The 19040-nt window shown below is 40.1% G+C and overlaps 1 protein-coding gene across 15 annotated transcripts in view; it reads left to right on the forward strand.

Moving 5' to 3' along the window:
- LOC136866457 (nuclear pore complex protein Nup98-Nup96) overlaps positions 1-19040 on the forward strand; it is a 274665-nt gene that overhangs the window by 215069 nt on the left and 40556 nt on the right. For all 15 annotated transcript variants that reach the window (XM_067143423.2, XM_067143430.2, XM_067143432.2 and 12 more), the window contains 2 exons: positions 9478-9500; positions 18111-18553. In XM_067143423.2, the coding sequence (XP_066999524.2) occupies positions 9478-9500; positions 18111-18553 (466 nt within the window). The remainder of the gene's footprint in view (positions 1-9477; positions 9501-18110; positions 18554-19040) is intronic.

Here is a 19040-nt window from a genome sequence, read left to right on the forward strand (position 1 = left end):
ACTTTTAAATAAACAGAGTAGAGGTGTACCGCCCGGTACAGACCTCCCCCCCCAAAAGTTCCTCCAAGGGGTAACACAGAAGAACATAAGCTTTGTTTCCAAAATAAGGTCCAAGTTTTGATGTTGATATTAAGATTAATTGCGGAAGCATTTATAAGATTTTAGTAATTTGGTTGGTTGCAATTTCAAAATTTTGTTGTTGCCGGTGCAGTAAAGTTTTTATGTTTGTAGAAGTTGAATTTCTGAAGATAAACCTTTAATGCTTAAAAGGTGAAGAAAAGTTTTGCAATGTCCACCAAATATTGTTGTTAAATTCCCAAATGTAATTATTGCTTATGGTGACTGTCCATGTAGTTGATGTAGATTGAGTCGGATGGCCAGACCGGCCGTTGCAGCTTGCGTCCAACGGAGGCCGCTCGGACCCCTCAAGTACCCTGAGATACCGCTCGCCCGCACTATGAGGGGAGCAGAGGTGTTGAAGTACGCCGCGCCCGCGGTGAACAGATACAGGCTGCGGGCATGTAGCAGGTCGTGCGCCGCACATCAGCCTTTGCCGGGAGGTGAGCTCCGGCTCGCCGTGCACATGTCGTCCTCGCTGGAGAGGAGGGGGCCCATCCCCCTCCCCAGTCGCTGCACGGCGCTGCGCGGCTGCGGGGGCGCTGAAACATTAAAGCTAGGCGGCAGAATTGTGTTGGACAATTATTTTCTTTGAGGGTACAGGCTTGTAGAGAGAGTGAGGGGCCAGCGGCGTGCAGATATTCATGGTATTCATTAAGCCACTGTGTAGAGTGGAGCAGGAGACGGGAGCGTGGTAATGGCCGTGGCAAGAACCGGATGGCAGTTTAACGGGTCGGGGCAGGTTTTACATAAGGCTTACATCTAAAACCAAAATATTACAGAAGGGGCAGAATGCCTTAAAAGTGAAACTCAAAAAAAATATAACCTTCATATCCTTTCAAAATAATATGGAGCAAGTTAACACAGAAATTACACCGGTTTCACCTGGGACAGGTGAACTCTAAATATCCTCTCGGTGGCTGGATTACTTAGCAATAAGGTAACCGGCGTAAGAAAATCGAGAATGATACAAGGCCCATGAAATCTGGGGGCAAGCTTGCCCGCGGGAACAAAATTTTTGACCATAACCTGGTCACCTACCTTCAAAGTGGTGGGTCTCCGTCCACGATCATACCTTTCCCTAACCTTTTCATGAGACACTTTAAGATTAGCTTTAGCCTTCTTCCAAAGATCTTTAATGTTGTCCGGATCTATTGTCTCGGGCAGAATGTCATTCAGAGACCAGAGGTTAGAGAGCGGCGTGTTGGGAACGAACTTAAACATCAAAGAAGCTGGAGTAAATTTGTGAGATTCATGAACCGCCGAATTCAAAGCAAAAGCTAACCAATGCAGGGACGTGTCCCACCTAGAATGATCTTCATGATGATAGGCAATAAGTGCGGACCTGAGATTGCGGTTAACCCGTTCAGCCAGAGATGGTTGAGGGTAATAAGCAGATGTAGGTACATGAGAGATGGACAAGTCAAAACAGAATTTACGAAACAGATTTGATGTAAAAGCTTTAGCATTATCAGATACAATGTATTGGCACGGACCAAAAGAAGCAAAAATAGAATTTAGGCAAGTAATGGTGGACTGAGCGGTAGCCAGCTTAGTCGGAAATAACCAGGAAAATCTTGTAAAACCATCTACACACACAAAGATGAACTTGTTGGCATTACCCTTTGACTGGGGGAAGGGTCCCACATAATCGATATACAGGCGTTCCATGGGGCGCGACGCTTGATGAGAAGACAAAAGGCCTACTTTAGTGGACATGGTGGGTTTACTGATCAAACAAGATTTACAAGCTTTTACAAGTTCTCGAATTTCACCGTCCATACCTTTCCATATGAACATTTCACGAATCTTTTCACGAGTTTTAAAGATTCCAAGATGCCCCCCCAATGGGGTCTCATGATAGTATTTGAAGATCATAGGTACAAGAACCGCTGGAACAACAACTTTCATCAACTTATCATGCCTCGAAGGGCAACATAGAACACCATTCCTCAGAACATAAGGGACAACATGTTCCCCAGAAGAAAGGGTTTCCATTATAGGAGCCAGCGTCGGATCTTCACGTTGGTATTTCTCAATATCCCTAAAAAGCATGGGAGCACCTGTTAAGATGGCATTAACACCAGATAGTATGGACTCGGAAGGTGATGAACTATCGACCGGTTCGTGGGTCTCGACGTCGTTATGAAACATACGGCTGAGTCCATCAGCAACAACATTTTCGGTACCTCTGATATGTCGTACATCAAATTGGAAGGCAGAAATACGGATGGCCCAACGGGCTATACGACCAGTACGACGCGGCCTACCTAAGACCCAGCTTAAGGCTTGATTATCTGTCTCCAGGTCGAATTTGACATGTTCCAGATAGAGACGGAACTTTTCTAAGGCGAATAAGACTGCCAACCCTTCGAGCTCATAGATGGAATACTTGGCTTCTTGAACCGATAGAGTCCTAGATGCATAGGCGATGGGACGCCTCCCTAGTTCAGTCTCTTGAAGAAGGACTGCAGCTACAGCTGACGACGACGCGTCCGTTTGGACGATGAATTTCTTCGAGAAATCAGGCATAGCAAGTACAGGGGCATTACAGAGAGCTAATTTAAGATCTTCGAAAGCGGCTTGTTGAGAAGGTCCCCACTCGAATTTGATGCCTTTCCTACGAAGAAGGTTTAAGGGCGCCGCTCTATTAGCGAAGTTAGGAATAAACTTCCTGAAGAAATTCACCATACCAATGAATCTAGCGATACCTTTGATGTCCTTAGGAGGTTTAAAATCACGGATGGCCTGTGTTCTAGAATGATCGACGGCTACACCATCAGGTGACACAATATGCCCTAGGAATGACATAGAGGGCTTAGCAAAGGCAACCTTGGACAACTTAACAGTTAACCCAGCCTTACGAAGGCGATTGAGAACTTCTCGCAAATGATCTAGATGTTCTTCAAAGGTTTCGGAAAATACGACGACATCATCCAAGTAGTGATATAAGTACTCAAATTTGATGTCGGAAAAGACCCTATCTAGTAGCCTAGTGAGCACAGCTGCCCCCGTGGGGAGCCCGAAAGGCACGCGGTTGTATTCATATAAATTCCAGTCCGTGGCAAACGCTGTAAGATGTTTAGACTCTTCGGCAAGGGGAATTTGATTATAGGCCTGATTCAAGTCCAAGATGGTGAAGAACTTGGCCTTACGAAACCATGAAAAGCAAGAATGAAGGTCGGGAAGGGGCACAGATTGCAACACCACCTTCCGATTGAGAGCCCTGTAATCAATGACAGGCCTGAAGCCTCCTTGGGGTTTCGGGACTAGAAAAATAGGCGAAGAATACGCTGACTTAGAGGGCCTAATAATACCATCCTTCAACATCTGATCGATGATTTCTTTCAGAGCCTTCATTTTAGGTGGAGATAGCCTATACGGTGGAAAACGGACAGGAATTGAATCCGTGACCTCAATTTTGTATTCAATAAGGTCAGTAACACCAAGAGTATCAGAGAACACCTCGGGAAACGACTGACACAGTTTCCGAATACTATCAGCCTGCTCCTCAGGTAGATGTCTAAGGTCTAACAACATCTCATCCTGGGTAGGCGAAATAGATGAACATGATACAGAATTACACTTTAACAAGGGAATTCTACAATTGGACGCAAATTTGAATATGCACGACCTACACTGGAGATCGAGCACAAGACCAGTGTGAGAAATGAAGTCCGCTCCCAATATGATGGGGCAAGACAAACGCTTGGCCACAAACAATTTGATCTTCCAAGTAAACTTAAAAACCCGAATTTTGACATGTATGGAACCTAGAATTTCTAATGGAGATGAATTAGCCGAAACATATTGAACAGGAGAAGAGACATAGTCAGGGAGTTTACAAACAGATTTCAATTTAGAATACCAATCAGCCGAAATAATGGAACAAACACTGCCTGAATCTAAGAGAGCTGTTATAGGCTCGTTATTTAACTCAATCTTAAGAAAAGGAACAGGTGCGGGGGTATCCGCCGCAATCCTAAGACACTCTTTAGGGCATTCAAAAGATGAATTTGAAGGCTGGTCGTTCTCTGCATTTACAACCTGTTTACTAGGGGCTAAGTCTCGGGAAGATGGATTAGTCGGCTCAGCCGACGCCACTAGTCACTTTTTATTATTGGAATAGCTGGAATTTGCACCAGAAGTTGAGCAGGAGGGGGTGCTATTTGAGTTTGGGCAATTCTTGGCGATATGTGAGAAGGCCCCACACTTAAAACAGCCTTGTGATGGCCCTACTCCATTCCTTGTCCCACTTGACTTGATCAGAGGACACTTATTCCGCAGATGGTCAGGCGACCCACAAACATAACATTTACGGGGATTGACTGGTCGGCGAGGTGGAGGCCGAGTGTTACTAAAGGAAGGCGGGGGTTCTTTCGCCACACGCAAGGAATCGGCATACCTAACTCCTTCCGCAGAGACGGCTAATGCTTCCAGTTCAGAGAAGGTTTGCGGGCACGCCGCGAAACACAAATATGACCTGTAGGGTGGTGAAATCCCTTCAACAATAGCTTGCACGATCTGATCCTCAGGGAAGTGGAGAGCAAACACCCTAGTATAAAACTTAATATCTTGGATGAAGTCTGCCAGGTTTTCATCCAAGCGCTGTACCCGATAATAGTATATCTGAATAAGGGAGGACCTGGCCCTAGCCGGGATGAAGTTAGCTAGCAAATGGGCGTGGAAATCCTCAATAGAAGATTGCTCGGCAATGGCTCTAACTATTTTGTCAGATAGAACACCAATAGCATAAGGATAGATAATTTGCAAAATTTGACATGGGGAAAGAGAAAACACAAGGGCATGATCCTGAAATTCCACTAGAAATCTTAAAAATGAAATTACGTCACTGGTGGTGTTGACGGAAAACTTAGAGATACCTCTAAGCAACATTGCCAATGGATGAGGCAAGCTGCTGAACCCAGGTGTCATAGTCGTTAAAGGTTTCAAGGGCAAGGAAGTTAATTCAGAGCGAATGTTACTCAATGACGCACGGCGTTCAGATTCGTTGTTCGATGGGGCAGAGATAGTTTGAGCAGCAACGGTTATCCTATTGACTTCTCCCTGAGGAGGCTCTTCCTCGTCACCTACATTCACCGTGGCGGGTTGATCAGTTTTGGGAGGAGCTTCGCCGGTTAGCAATAGAGTGACCTTATTAGACAATTCAGAAATAGTTTCAAGGAGCGTATTAGCTTGCTTCCTCTGAACGTCATTCACCTTTAGAGACAATAGATCATTAACTCTATTTGCAAAGTGATACAGCCTGCCTTGCACACGCTTAATTTGATTAGGAGATGGATCGTTTTCATCAAAAAAGCTGACTACCGATGCTAGCCCAGTAATATTCTCGACAATCGTGGAAAGAGAGTCGTCAATTTCTTTCTCTCCCAAATTGGGGATGGAAATGGGCAAATCAAGGGACTCTCTAAGCTTGTTAGTGTCTATTGCAACCGTGCCTCCAGATTGAACGTTTCTGATAGTTAACTCATATATCAACTCCTCTTTGCGCAAGTAGTTAAGGAGGAGAACATCGCGAGGGCCGGGCATGATGACAGAACAATTTTGAAAAACTCAAAAAATTCCAGCAACTGAGAAAATTGTTAGAGTTCGAATCAAAGCAATGTTTAGCCGTCAAAAGGGGCTAAATTGAGACCCATTCAACCACGCTCTGCTACCACTTGTTACCGAGTTTTTGTGGTAGTTAAGCATGAAAGAAGGTGCTGGGTGGTGAATAGGTCTCAAGCTACTAAAGAGAAATTAAATTTTAAAATTTAACAAGGTTATATTTTCTTTTCAAAATTAGGTAACAACAAATAGAACAGGTACTTAGTAGCCGAAATACAACTTGAAATGTACAATTACAGGGATTAAAGAATTTGGGCTTCGAGCCCTGAAAACACAATTCTTGAGCAACTAGCTCAACTTTACGATATACCAATTTCAACAAAAGGGGCAGAAGACCCCACTCAAACCCTGGAGCCCTTGCTCCAAATTACACAGCAAAGCCTCCTCGAGGCATACAACTCTCAGTTTTAGAAAAGAGCCACTCGCTCTTAAAGTTAAGCCTCTCCCAGGCCACACCAAACTCAACTTTCAAGTCGTCCTCAAAGGACATATACACAGGGGTAAAATACCCAACCTACTGAGGTCTATTAGGTGAGAAAAGATTAATACATGACCTCTAAAATACAACTTGAGAGGAGGCGAACTTGCACTCCTAATACACTTTGCTTTTAAAACCTAATCTGGCTCTGGGCCACTAACGCAAGGGCTAATCCCATACTACAGAGGTGACTTAGAGAAGAACACTTTACATTACATAAACGAAGAAAAGTTTGAGAAAATAAGTTCACCTCAAAACAAATGTGAGTGGGAGCTCGAGAGGGTTAGCACTCTCTATCCCAATATGTAACTTTACAAGAAAAGAAGAAAAGAGTAGTTACATTTTAGGAAAAGGTTACATGATGGAAAACGCTTCGAACCCGCCGCGAGAGTTAAACTGCCGACCTAGCAAGTAAAGAAGATATTAATAGGCCATTACCTGGTAGTAGATCGCTGCCGAGGAAAGAGGCGCTTCCCGCCTCCTGCAATGTACTTAATACACTGAAAGATGGAACAGAAGTGGCCCGGAGACCCCAAAATCAGCAGTTTATATCCTCTCGCGGAAGATTCTAGGCGTTAGGGGAAATAAAACACCCTCCCACAAAATCTTTATTGGTTCGGGAAAAGAAACCCCTACATAGAGGAAAAAGAAACACATTATTGGTGGAAAATTAATTAAAGAAATTCGGGATTGGCTAGATCCAAACTAAGGGGAAAAAGAGGGGTATACAGCCAACTTAAACAATAACAGAAAGAAATTTAACAAGAAACAAACTTTTGAAATAAAAATTTCTCCAACAAAATAGTTCTTTGATTTCGCACTAGGTTGCACTATTGTAATTCTTCAGTAGTGTCCTCTAGAAGAGAAAGTTCACACTTCTTACTTCAAGCGAAACAAAAACACATCAAAAGTGACACAGTTCAAAAACTCAAAATTTTCCACGTGGTGACATCTTCTGAGAAAGTAGAGAATTAATAGAATAAATAAAGTTCAACCTTCCTCCAGAAGAGGAGTTTCAACTGGCGCAACTTTTAAATAAACAGAGTAGAGGTGTACCGCCCGGTACAATAATAATAAAAAGAACAAGTAGTATAATAAGGCAACCAAACATATTACCACAAACTAGGATAAACTATTTTAATCCTTCAAAGCTATCAGTGTTTTACGTACAATTATGTTGTCTGACACCAAGATGCCTAATTCACATTTAGACATTTTTAACCAGATTCTTAATCCAGTGGATGATTATAAATGTAAATTATGTCATGTTTCCCTGTGCATATATGTGTAAATGTGATCTTTATTCTATAAGAGACAATGACCTAGAAGATATAATAGGGCCAACTTTATGAAAACATTCTAATGTGTTACAGAACAAGTGTTGCCACTGAACATTTTAACAACTATTTTAATAACAGTAGTTACAAACATTCCACCAGTTAATTAAGATTGACAAACAGAAATGTATTTTTAACTTAGATCTTACAAGTTTAAATAGTACGGTAGTCTGTTATGAAAAAATAATCGGGATCCCAAATATTTGTGATTTTGAGGAAGAGGTATAGGCTGATGATGCCTGCTACACAGGGCAAAACATGCCCCAATAATGATTTATAATGTATGTCATAAGCGTTCAAAAGAACTGTATGCACCCAGTATTGAATAGGTGGAACAATTTTAAATGAATGATATTATTTCAAGATTAAGCTAATTTAATGCGTTAGTGGACCGTATGTAATAAACATTATGTAATGATCATATGCAGACGTTGTGAAGATATTGTGATTGATTACAATAAGCTGTGGAATGGATTGTGGTTAGATTACATTGATCATGATGTGTGTGTCCAACTCGTTGGCTGAACGGTCAGCGTACTGGCCTTCGGTTCAGAGGGTCCCGGGTTCGATTCCCGGCCGGGTCGGGGATTTTAACCTTAATTGGTTAATTCCAATGGCACGGGGACTGGGTGTATGTGTCGTCTTCATCATCATTTCATCCTCATCACGACGCGCAGGTCACCTACGGGTGTCAAATAGAAAGACCTGCACCTGGCGTGCCGAACCTGTCCTGGGATATCCCGGCACTAAAAGCCATACGACATTTCATTTCATGATGTGTGTGACAGTATTGTGTCATTTTTTCTTGTTAATGTTAGTGTACAACTTATCCCAAATAGTTATAAAAGTAGGTAAATCTATGATGTATTTTTTGCTGTTTTGTTGTGTGCTATTTAGGGGGTGTTAGGGGGTGTCATAGGGCTCCCGGGTTCGATTCCCAGCAGGGTCGGGAATTTTAACCATCATCGGTTAATTTCCCTGGCACGGGGGCTGGGTGTATGTGTTGTCTTCATCATCATTTCATCCTCATCATGACGCACAAGTCGCCTACGGGTGTCAGATAAAAATGCCTGCACCTGGCAAGCCGAACCCGTCCTGGGATTTCCTGGCACTAAAAGCCATACGCCATTTAATTTCAATATTAATGATAGAACACCCATCATGTACATTTGGGATCACAGCATAGTTCTAAAACAGTTGTAATATACCTGATCCATGGGTACGTCCCATGTGCCTTTTATTATACGTTTCTGGCATTTTCTTACAACTTTCTTATGGTGGAAATAGGGACTTTTGAACAGACACTCCTCGCAGTGAAAAAGTCCAACCTCCAGCAATTGCATTAGTTCAGACAGTGCAGAATGTCTTTGTATTTACTTTGTATCTATTACACTTTGCATCTGAGACATCTGTCTGCTACAACTTGTACCCTGTAGTGGCCCTTCTAGCAGTACAATGCTAAAGATCTGTCCTACTAGACTATATTTGCTTCGCTTCAGAACTACCGTAGTTACTAAGCCAGCTGTAAGCTTGCATTCAGGAGAATGTAGGTTTGAATCTTGCTGTCAGCAGTCCTCAACATAGTTTTCAGTTTTTGTTCTTGGCAACTTTAAATAAGGCCATGGCCACTAGCTTTCCAGTTCTAGCCCTTTTTCATTCCTAATGTTGTCAAAAACCTGAATAAGTTAGTCCAATGTTAAACACATGGCAGTTGCAACAAAAAACAAAATCTGTTGCAAACATCTCTTTTCATCTCATCTTGAATGTCTGTTCACTATATCCTTCTAATATTTCAAATTTACTTTATGAAAAGTCCAAATAAAATTAATGTACTGAGTTGTAATAGCACTAAGCTATCTGCTCCATAATAATCTTACAGATCAAAAGTAATTAGTCTACTTTTTCTTTTTATTGCAGGTTTCAAAGCAACATCTTCAAAGGTAAGATTTTAAAGTAACTCTCTTTCTTATATTCTCTGATGAGAAACCTAACAAGAGCAAAGGAGTGGAAAGATGAAGGTCCTAAACACTGAAACATCCTTCAACTTAATTTGGTCATATACTGTACATGTTTGCCATTTCTGGACATTATCTACCAGCTTCAGCCTCTTGTGACAAGCCTTCTACAGTGATTTAACAAACCCTTGAGCCAGATGAAGAGAGTATCACCATAGTACTTGTAAAAATAAAAAATAAAAATAGATGAATCTTCTTACTTGCCAACTCTCCTGATTTTGGTGGGAGATGCCCAATTTTTTTACATTGCTCTTCCTAAACAGTTAACTCTCTCTCCCGCTTTTTAAGTTGGTGTGTACAGAACTTAAAATGTTTTGGAACTCTGTTGCTTCAATGGTTGAAGTCCTTCTCTTATTGCTCACTTTGAATGCCTAAAATTCTTCTCTTATTGGTTGCTATGAGTGGCTAAAAGTTCTTTTATTGTAGTTATTTTATTACAAATTAGCACGCTTATTATTGTGAAATATTTAGTAGTAGGGGAAATTTCTCTAGAACTTTAGCTCTTAGAATTCTGTTGTTGTAATTAGGATAGGCTTAACTGCAGTTTATAATTGTAGCATAATTCTTATTAGACAGTGTCTTGCATGCTCTCTTCATTTGCAAGTAGTAGTAGTAGTAGTAGTAGTAGTAGTAGTAGTAGTAGTAGTAGTAGTAGTATTTAGTGTAGCTACACGTCTGTAGTTAGCCTCTTCTTCCTAGTATTTTATAATTAGGATACGTCTACGTAGAATAATTGTAGTGTTTATTTTATCAGTTTGTTTCTTCCTTCTATTATTTTCGTGAAATCTTTGTGTAGTATACATTATTTCCTTCCTCTTTCATACAGTATATACTTCTATTCATAGAATACACTGTGTTATTTCTCTTGATATTTCCACATTATTTCACATGTCTTTGAAGAGATAAAAGAATGGCTGAGAGAGGCAGGTGTAAGGACTGTGGGTGTGAGTGGGAACTAAGGAAGATGAGGGAAGAGATAGTGAGTTTGAGGAAGATACTCAGACTTTTATTCGAGAACAGGAATGAAGACAGGTCTTCCTCAATTGATGTACAGTATATTGTAGGTAGGCAAAGAGGAAGGAAGGGTAGAAGGTGTGGAAGACAGTGGGCTAATTTAAGTAGAAGGAAAATGAGGGCTAAGGGTTTTTCTCAGGGAGAGGGCCCAGGAGAGGTATCGGTGAAGAATCGGTATCAGTCACTGCAGGTAGATCAGCAGAGGGAAGATGGGGTGTTACAGAGGAGGAGTGGATGCAGGAGGAAATGGAGTGGTAGGAAAGGGAAACTAATATTAGAGAATAGGAAGAGGGAAGTGGAACAGCGTAGTGAGAGAAAGAGAAGGGAGACCAGAAGGTGAGGGGGTTTAATGAAGAGGCTGGAGGTTAAGCTCTGATCATGGGTGGCAACTGTAATGCATTTGGGGAAAGTGTGTGGAAGAAAGGGAACCAGAGTGAAGTGTTATGCAGCAAGTAGGTTAAGGCAGATTGTCAGGAAAATAGAAGGTAAGGAGAAGTAATTTTCTACATTGGTACCAACAACGTAAGGCAAGCAGGAATAAATAATAGGGAATGTGTGGGATCTGGTTACAGCAGCACAGAAGTAGTATGAGGATGCAGAGATAATTATCAGTGGGATACTGTGTAGGGAGGGAGGGTGATTGGGGAGTAGAAAATTGAGAGTGAAATTTGAGAACCCTAATGCGTGGGTAGGAGACAGGGATCTACGTTTTGATGTCTTTCACTTCAACTGCAATGGTACATATAAGTTTACGAGTTTATTTAGAAGAGTTATAAGGAGGTGCATTCAGAGAAACGGGGTGGACTAGGGAGTGTTGATGACAGTATAGGAAGCTGAAGTCGGGTAAGGATAACGTAAAATTGTTAGTGTTAAAGTGTAGAAATATTGTAAAGAAAGGAATAGAATAAAGTAATTTAATAGATATTTACCAGATATTGTAATAGGTATTGAATCATGGCTGAGAAGTTGTATTAGAGATGCAGAAATTTTCTTACAAAACTGGAGTAGAGACAGGTTGGGAATGATAGGAGGGGAAGTATCCATACTGTATTGGTGTAAGAAGAATTTGTAAGCCACGAAAAAGTTACAGATAAGAAACGTGAAATTCTAGGTGTAAGACTTATCTCTAAAGATAATAGGCAACTTGATGTTTTTGGGGTGTACACACCTGGCAAGGCTGGCACTGATGCTGATGGAGAATTATTTGATATATGGGGAATGACGGTGGAAGGAACATATTTTGGAGCAGGTGATCTGAACTTGCCTAATGTTAACAGGAAAGGGAATGCGAGCAACAAAAAACATGACCAACAAATGGTGAATAAGTTAATATGAGAAGGGCAGCTGAATCAGAAAGTGATGGATACAACTAGAAGGAACGTTATTCTAGACATAGTGGTGATAAAATCAGATAACCTATGTAGAGGAACTGAAGTATAGATAGTATTAAGTGATCATGAAGCTGTCCTTGTTGTAGTTAAAAGTAAATGTGATAGAAAGGAATGTCCTAAAAGTAGAACTATTAGGCAGTACCACTTGGTTAATAAGAGAGGCATGGGAAAGTTTTTAAAAAGCAATTATGATCCACGGAAAAATCCACAGTTCTAGCACTTCAGACAAGCAAATCGATTTACAGGTAACAAATCTCATTTTGTTCCGTATTGAAAATACAATAAGTAAAATTCTTTCTTGAATAAAATTACTGTGTCCATCTATTCAATACAATTATATTTTGTAGTGATTAAATTCTACATGAATTATAAACACTAGTTAGAGACATGTTTCACCCTAGTTTTTGGGCACCTTCAGCCTAATACTAATCTTAAGGTCAAGTCTTAAATCTATTAACATTGGAACTTAATACTAAAATTAATCTGAATACTAATACAGTGGACTTATGCTTCTTACAAAGTTGTGTATTAGGTGATATTTACATAGTTTACAATATGTACATTAACTAAAAGCCAGAATTTGTGAACAAGGAAGCAAATAAATTATTTTATTTTACAATGACTAGAAACATCCAAAGTGTAGATCGGTTTTATCCTATTGTAGGGATGAAAGTTTATGCAAATGTGTACATATTGGCTGAGATTGATCACAGCGTGAATTGGGGCTTCTTCAACTGTACTGACTAGAAATTGATCACAGCGTGAATTGGGGCTTCTTCAACTGTATTGACTAGAAATTGATCACAGCGTGAATTGGGGCTTCTTCAACTGTATTGACTAGAAATTAATCACAGCGTGAATTGGGGCTTCTCCAACTTGTGGATGAACATTAGGTTGAAGGTTTTAATGGCTGGTTCGTTCAAAGGTGGTTATGGTCATTATCATAAGTATATTGTTACAAAACCGGAACGGTATTAAATGTTACCATCCAACCATGCTTCTTTCTAAATGAATATTCAAATCCAACATGATCGACTTTAACCACGGTTCCATACCCGCTTGCTTATGTGACCAGTGAAAACATGGCAGACATTTGTTCAATTAGCTTCAGCCAGGCAGCACTTCTGCTTCTCTGTTATTCTAGCTCATTGATATAGACCTTGCTAGAATGTAACTGTGCTAGCACCATCTGTTGACAGTCACAGAATGAACTTCGGTATTGCCATCTCTTGTCAGTTACTGGAGGTGATTAAAACGGCTTTCTGAAGCTGAGAGGAAACTTCATCCAAATAATGAAAAATTAATATTAAAGTAACTATCAATGAATCTTTGGGACGGACGCAATGATATACAGGGATTGGACCGGAACAAACCAAATACAAAGACATGCTATCATTAGGCTAGCGATACATGGGTTTCACCATAAACTAAGTGTTAACAAAAAGTTTCATCAAGCAAATAATCAATGGTCAATGTATTTGCACTTCATGCGGCCAGAAATGTGAACAGTATCATTTTACGGTTTGCAAGAGTCGAACAAAATCCCTGTGCTCTTATAGCACAGAAAATTTTCAGAATGTATTAAATGCCCTTTCGGGCGCACCTTTTCATTAATAATAATAATAATAATAATAATAATAATAATAATAATAATAATAATAATAATACAGAAATGCAGTGATGCTGAATATAGAGATATGTATCTTTAATTTATAGCAAAATCATTGCCATAAGACCTATCTGTGTCGGTGCGACGTAAAGCAACTAGCAAATTTAAAACAAAATTAATAGCAAACAACTTGAAAATTGGCCTAGTAGAAGTTGTTGCCGGATTGTAGACAGAAAGCATACTTGTTGTATATGGGTGAATAGCATTATGCGTATGTTAATTTCTTAAAATAAAATATTAATAAGAGTTGAAATAAAGATAACAATAGCATTGGCACGTAATCATGTAAGTACCTTTCATCTAAATCACATTTCATAAAAATCTGTCCAGTTGGGATTTGTTGGCAGATTGCAAAAATAAAACACTGTGCGTTTTAAATATATAGATTCCTAACACACTCACAGTTAGAAAATGAAGTACAACTTGCTTTCTTCAGCAGGTGGATTAGAGAGCACTTTTACTCACATCCGCGCTATGTAACAAGTTTATTGTATATTTCAGTGTGATAGAGATAATGAGCCATATAATGGTGATCACCAGGGAACGGATTTATATGTAAGTTAAGTACATATCTCTTTAGGAAGCTAAAATTAATTCTGTTTTGCATTATCTTTACGAATCATATTACAAGTTGTCCATTTCATGACCGTATCGATGAATATAATCAAGAAGTTAGTAAAATAACCACCACTTAATCAATACTTTATTAAGTGGTCGAAACATGTCCTGTAAGTGCTAATTTATATTCAATTTTGTCTGAGGCAATAATAAAGTGTCGATTAAGTGGTTATTTTACTAACTTCTTGATTTACGAATCATGACGTGTGGAGTAGAAAAATGGAGTATTCATTTTCCATATTCTTCGTCATTAAAATCAGTATAGTCCATATTTTGACTAAAAAGTATTAAATTATATTAAATTAGCAGTCCTCTCAATAATGGAGAAATAAATTTAAAATCTATATTCAAAAAATTAATAACCATATTTCCCGGCAATCGTTGCACTTTTTATACCAAAATTTTCGAAAAAATAGTAGGGTGCGACCATTATACGAAGAATTTTTAATACCGGTATTTGTATTACTCAAAAAATTTATTTATAACTAAATTGTATTTGATACAAATTTAAGATGCACGTAATACTCGTGTTTATACATCAAAATAATTAAAATAGTCTAATACAAAATTCATAATAATTCACAACAATTCGGCGAACGTTTTTCCAACCTGAAAATAAAAATGAACGTATTACGTTAATTGTCATTAATTTGAGTATTAATGTTAAAATGTTACACTTGCCAAAATGTATAACTTTGTTGTGAAATACAGACTTACCGGTACACAATTTATTCCAAATCTTCTGTGTCGGTATCGCAGGTTTCGGTATCTGATGCGCCGTCCTCGTCGCTGTTAATACCAGTATAAGATTCTTTATTTCTCTGCCACACTGCGTCATCTTCGGATCTGTCTAGTGCATTCGAAATCCCAGTCCTTTTGAAGCTCTTGGAGACTAGTTCAGTTGGTACAAGATCCCAACTCTTCATCACCCACGAGCATAACAGTTCCAAGGGTGGACGCCTGATATTTCCAGCGGGCATCAACTGCTGATCGCCACTCATCATCCACTCGTATAATCGACGTAAGTGGTCTTTACAGGGTTTATTAATACATACGTCCAGTGGCTGCAAAGCAGATGTTACGCCACCAGGACTATCTGTCGTGTCCATGTAATCAACAGGCAACTTTTGGCTTAGTGTTGTTGTCCTTCGCACTGACAGATTGTGTCGTCGCATGAACCCCTTAATCCACCCATGACTTGCCTTAAACTGAGTTATGTTGTGTTTGCGCGCTACCTCCTGTCCCTTAATTTGTAACATTTCATATGATACACTGCAGCCATTGCTACATATTTCATTGACGTACATAAACACTTCGTCAATTATAGGAAAGCTCCGTGTTTTAGGACCTCTAAATGCGCGTCTAGAAGGGTTTGTGCTTTTTAGCTTGTTTTTTAATTTCCGCCAGTCACGCACCAACTTTTCACCCACTGAAAGTTTTCTTTCTGCAGCTCTGTTCCTGTGCTGTTCAGTGAAGGCAATTACGCTTAGCTTGAAGCCCGCAGAATAGTTTCTATATTTACCCATAATTGCTTATAAATGCTTCACACGTTAATGTTTTGCAATATAAATGACTTTCCGTAATTGTTCACTATTAAAACGAATTATTTCTACAAACACCCCAAACACAAATTAAAAACTTGAATTCTCATGCACACTTGTCTACAGTAATCACGTCAGTCACAAACAAATTAATGCATCTGTGATCTATCCATTCCAGAGCAGCCAATACTGTTAGGCAGCAAGGAAGCATGCAGCAATTTATCAGTTGAGCTGGTTGGTTGCGACACACTAGCACGCTTGCGCAAAACTCGCAAACCGGAACACAGACGTCTTCATACATCGCTCTAGCTAGTGCGGTGTAGATCTACTGTAGTGGAGCGTGTTTCGAATTGTCAATAACGAACATTCATTTTTTCAATTTCTTTTAAACATACGGTAATTAGATTAATATTTCTTCCCAGTTATTGATGATTTTACATTACATCACTGACGAGTTAATAAAATAAAACTTTAATACCATTGGATAATAATTATCTTGACTGCTTGGGTAAAAGTTTTCATTCCATGCCTGCACACTTATGACGTAGTAGTAAGATAAGAGTCTAGCGATGACAACTGAGACATCATAAATAATTCGGCTGACCGTGAGCTGAATAATTCCAAGGAAACTGCGTTATCGTCTTGGATTTCACTTCGTGCGCAATAACGCAGGAGCTGGCCCCATTGTGTAGGGGTAGCGTGCCTGCCTCTTACACAGAGGCCCCGGGTTCAATTCACGGCCGGGTCAGGGAATTTTACCTATATCTGAGGGCTGGTTCAAGGTCCACTCAACCTACGTGATTACAATTGCGGAGCTATCTGACAGTGAGTTGGCGGCCCTGGTCTAGAGAGCCAAGAATAACTTCCGTGAGAATTCGTCGTGCTGGCCAAACGACACCACGTAATCTGCAGGCCTTCGGGCTGAGCAGTGGTCGATTGCTAGGCCGGGGTCCTTCGCGACTGTTGCGCTGGGGGGCGGGTGGTTGTAATAATGCAGAATTCTATCAGACCTCTTGTCTACTAGAAGACAAGTGTGTGTTGGTACCGGTATTTCCTGGCGAGGTTGCCGATAAGCGATAACTTACAGCCTTGCGTATTTCAAATGAGAGCTCATAATATGTAGATGGTGAATAAATTGTACACTGTCTCGCGACCACGTATTCAAACTGCCAATAGCCTACCGGTAAGCCATGCGTCGTACATATACCAGTATTATTTATTTATACATTGTGCAACATCTCGCAGATGTGACTGTGTTGCCAAATTACCCATAAACCATACACGCATTCATGTGCAACTTACATTGCAGTTCCATTTACCTTTTAATCAGATGGGTAAAAAAATTTGGACGTGCGACGATTATGCGATTAAATGTTTAAAGTCAGATTTTTGTATTGAAAATAAAGGATGCGACGATTACACGGTGGCGACGATTACGCCGGGAAATACGGTATTTTAACTGGTGTGCAGGTCATTATAACCGCAGCGGCTGGCACGATTAGCCGGCCACATATCATATTACTAATTCCAAGTTCCCTTGATAAATAATATTAAATACTGTAAATCACACTTACACTTTGTAATATTTGTAACAAGGCAAATGCTGTCTAGTTTCTCTCCAAAATACTGACTCATAATTAATTCACAGTCGTAGGCTGGAAAGGTTTCAATTTCAAGTCCTTCTTCATGTAGTTGCTCATTCTTGGTAGTGGAACTCCCAACTTGGTGGCACATTTTCTTGTTGATTTCGTCAGTGATCTAGCCACAGACTGAGTGATGGCGGCACACGTTTCCTGTCAAGTTGAAGGTTTCACACTTCAGTGTGTGTCTTTAACACTTCTTGTGCTGAAATTTTGTTTCTCACTTAAACTAGTTACCTCTCGTCAGTGGTTCCTAGCCATAACGAGTCCTGAAATCATCCGTGATGTCACTCTTGCATTTTCTGGTATGTACTTATGAACACATACTGCAGCTACCAAGAAACTACAAGTCTTTGCTCATCACTAAAAACTCTCGTAGCTGCCCTCTGGGAACCGAATGGCAAGATGCAGGCCACAGAGCTGGACTGCGCCAGACTTAAAAGGCTCATAGTCAGCCAGGAAAGAACTTTCATGCAACTTTCAGCAGGGTATATTACGAGAAAGAAGATTAAGGAAAAATTTGTTAAGGTTTTTTTTTCAGCAGCATCTGAGGCAGTGTAAAGTAGAAAATGGGAGCAACTTGTCACCTTATACTGATATATACTTTTTCTTTTAGTCATGTATTATATTGCAATTTTAAAAATAAAAATCTTTTGTTGCAGAATGTTGAGACTGATCCTATACAGCAGCTGACAGACACTGAGTTGAGCAAGATTTGGTCCATTCTGGAATGTCCTGTGTGTTTGGATGTGGTTCTGCCTCCAGTGTTTCAATGTGAGACAGGTCATCATGCTTGCAACAGTTGTTGGGAAAATTTGTCGTCTTGCCCCTTGTGTAAAAGTTGCAAATCTAAGTTATCTCGAAATTTTGTTGCTGAAGCGATTGTAGAATTGGTGAAGCTGCCTTGTCGGTTTCGTGTTGATGGCTGCAAGGACACTGTATTGCTTACCAAGAAACTAGAGCATGAAAAAGTCTGCCCTCATCATAAATTTGACTGCCCAGTTTCAGATTGCAAAGATAAACAGAATTACCAAACAGTGAGTGGCCACCTGTCCCAGGAACATGGCCTTGTTGTCACAGAAGTGACAGACCCTCAGAAAATATGGTAAGCATCTATTTCTGAATTATCTGACCTCTACAAATCAGGGTTTTTGCTTGCTGTGGTTATGGAACATGTTTGTAGGTAAAGGAAAGGAATAAACAAGTGCCATATCAAGTCATACATACAAAGGTAAGATCATGAATTGGAATACATTCTGGGATGAACACAACAGGTCAGAATCAGAAGAGGGAGCAATAGAAAAGGAGACAAGGCAAAACATGAAAACACAAAAGTACGACAATGTCCACATTTTCACATACTGCTGTCTTCAAATAAATAGGTTTTCTCTTCATCAGTCCCAGTTCTGCTACATCCTTTTCTTCTAGTCCCCATGAGCTCATTCCACTTCCTAGCTTCGGCAGGAGGGTAAGCTTCAACACTCATTGGAGGACGATCTTTTGATCTTCAGTCTAGATGTGGGAAGTGTGGTCTAAAGAAAAAAACTGGATAAACACAGGAAAAGGGAAGAGAGATGGACAGATAAAAATGA

This window comes from Anabrus simplex, chromosome 3, assembly GCF_040414725.1.
Source record: "Anabrus simplex isolate iqAnaSimp1 chromosome 3, ASM4041472v1, whole genome shotgun sequence".
In the NCBI taxonomy this organism is placed as follows: Eukaryota; Metazoa; Arthropoda; class Insecta; order Orthoptera; family Tettigoniidae; genus Anabrus; species Anabrus simplex.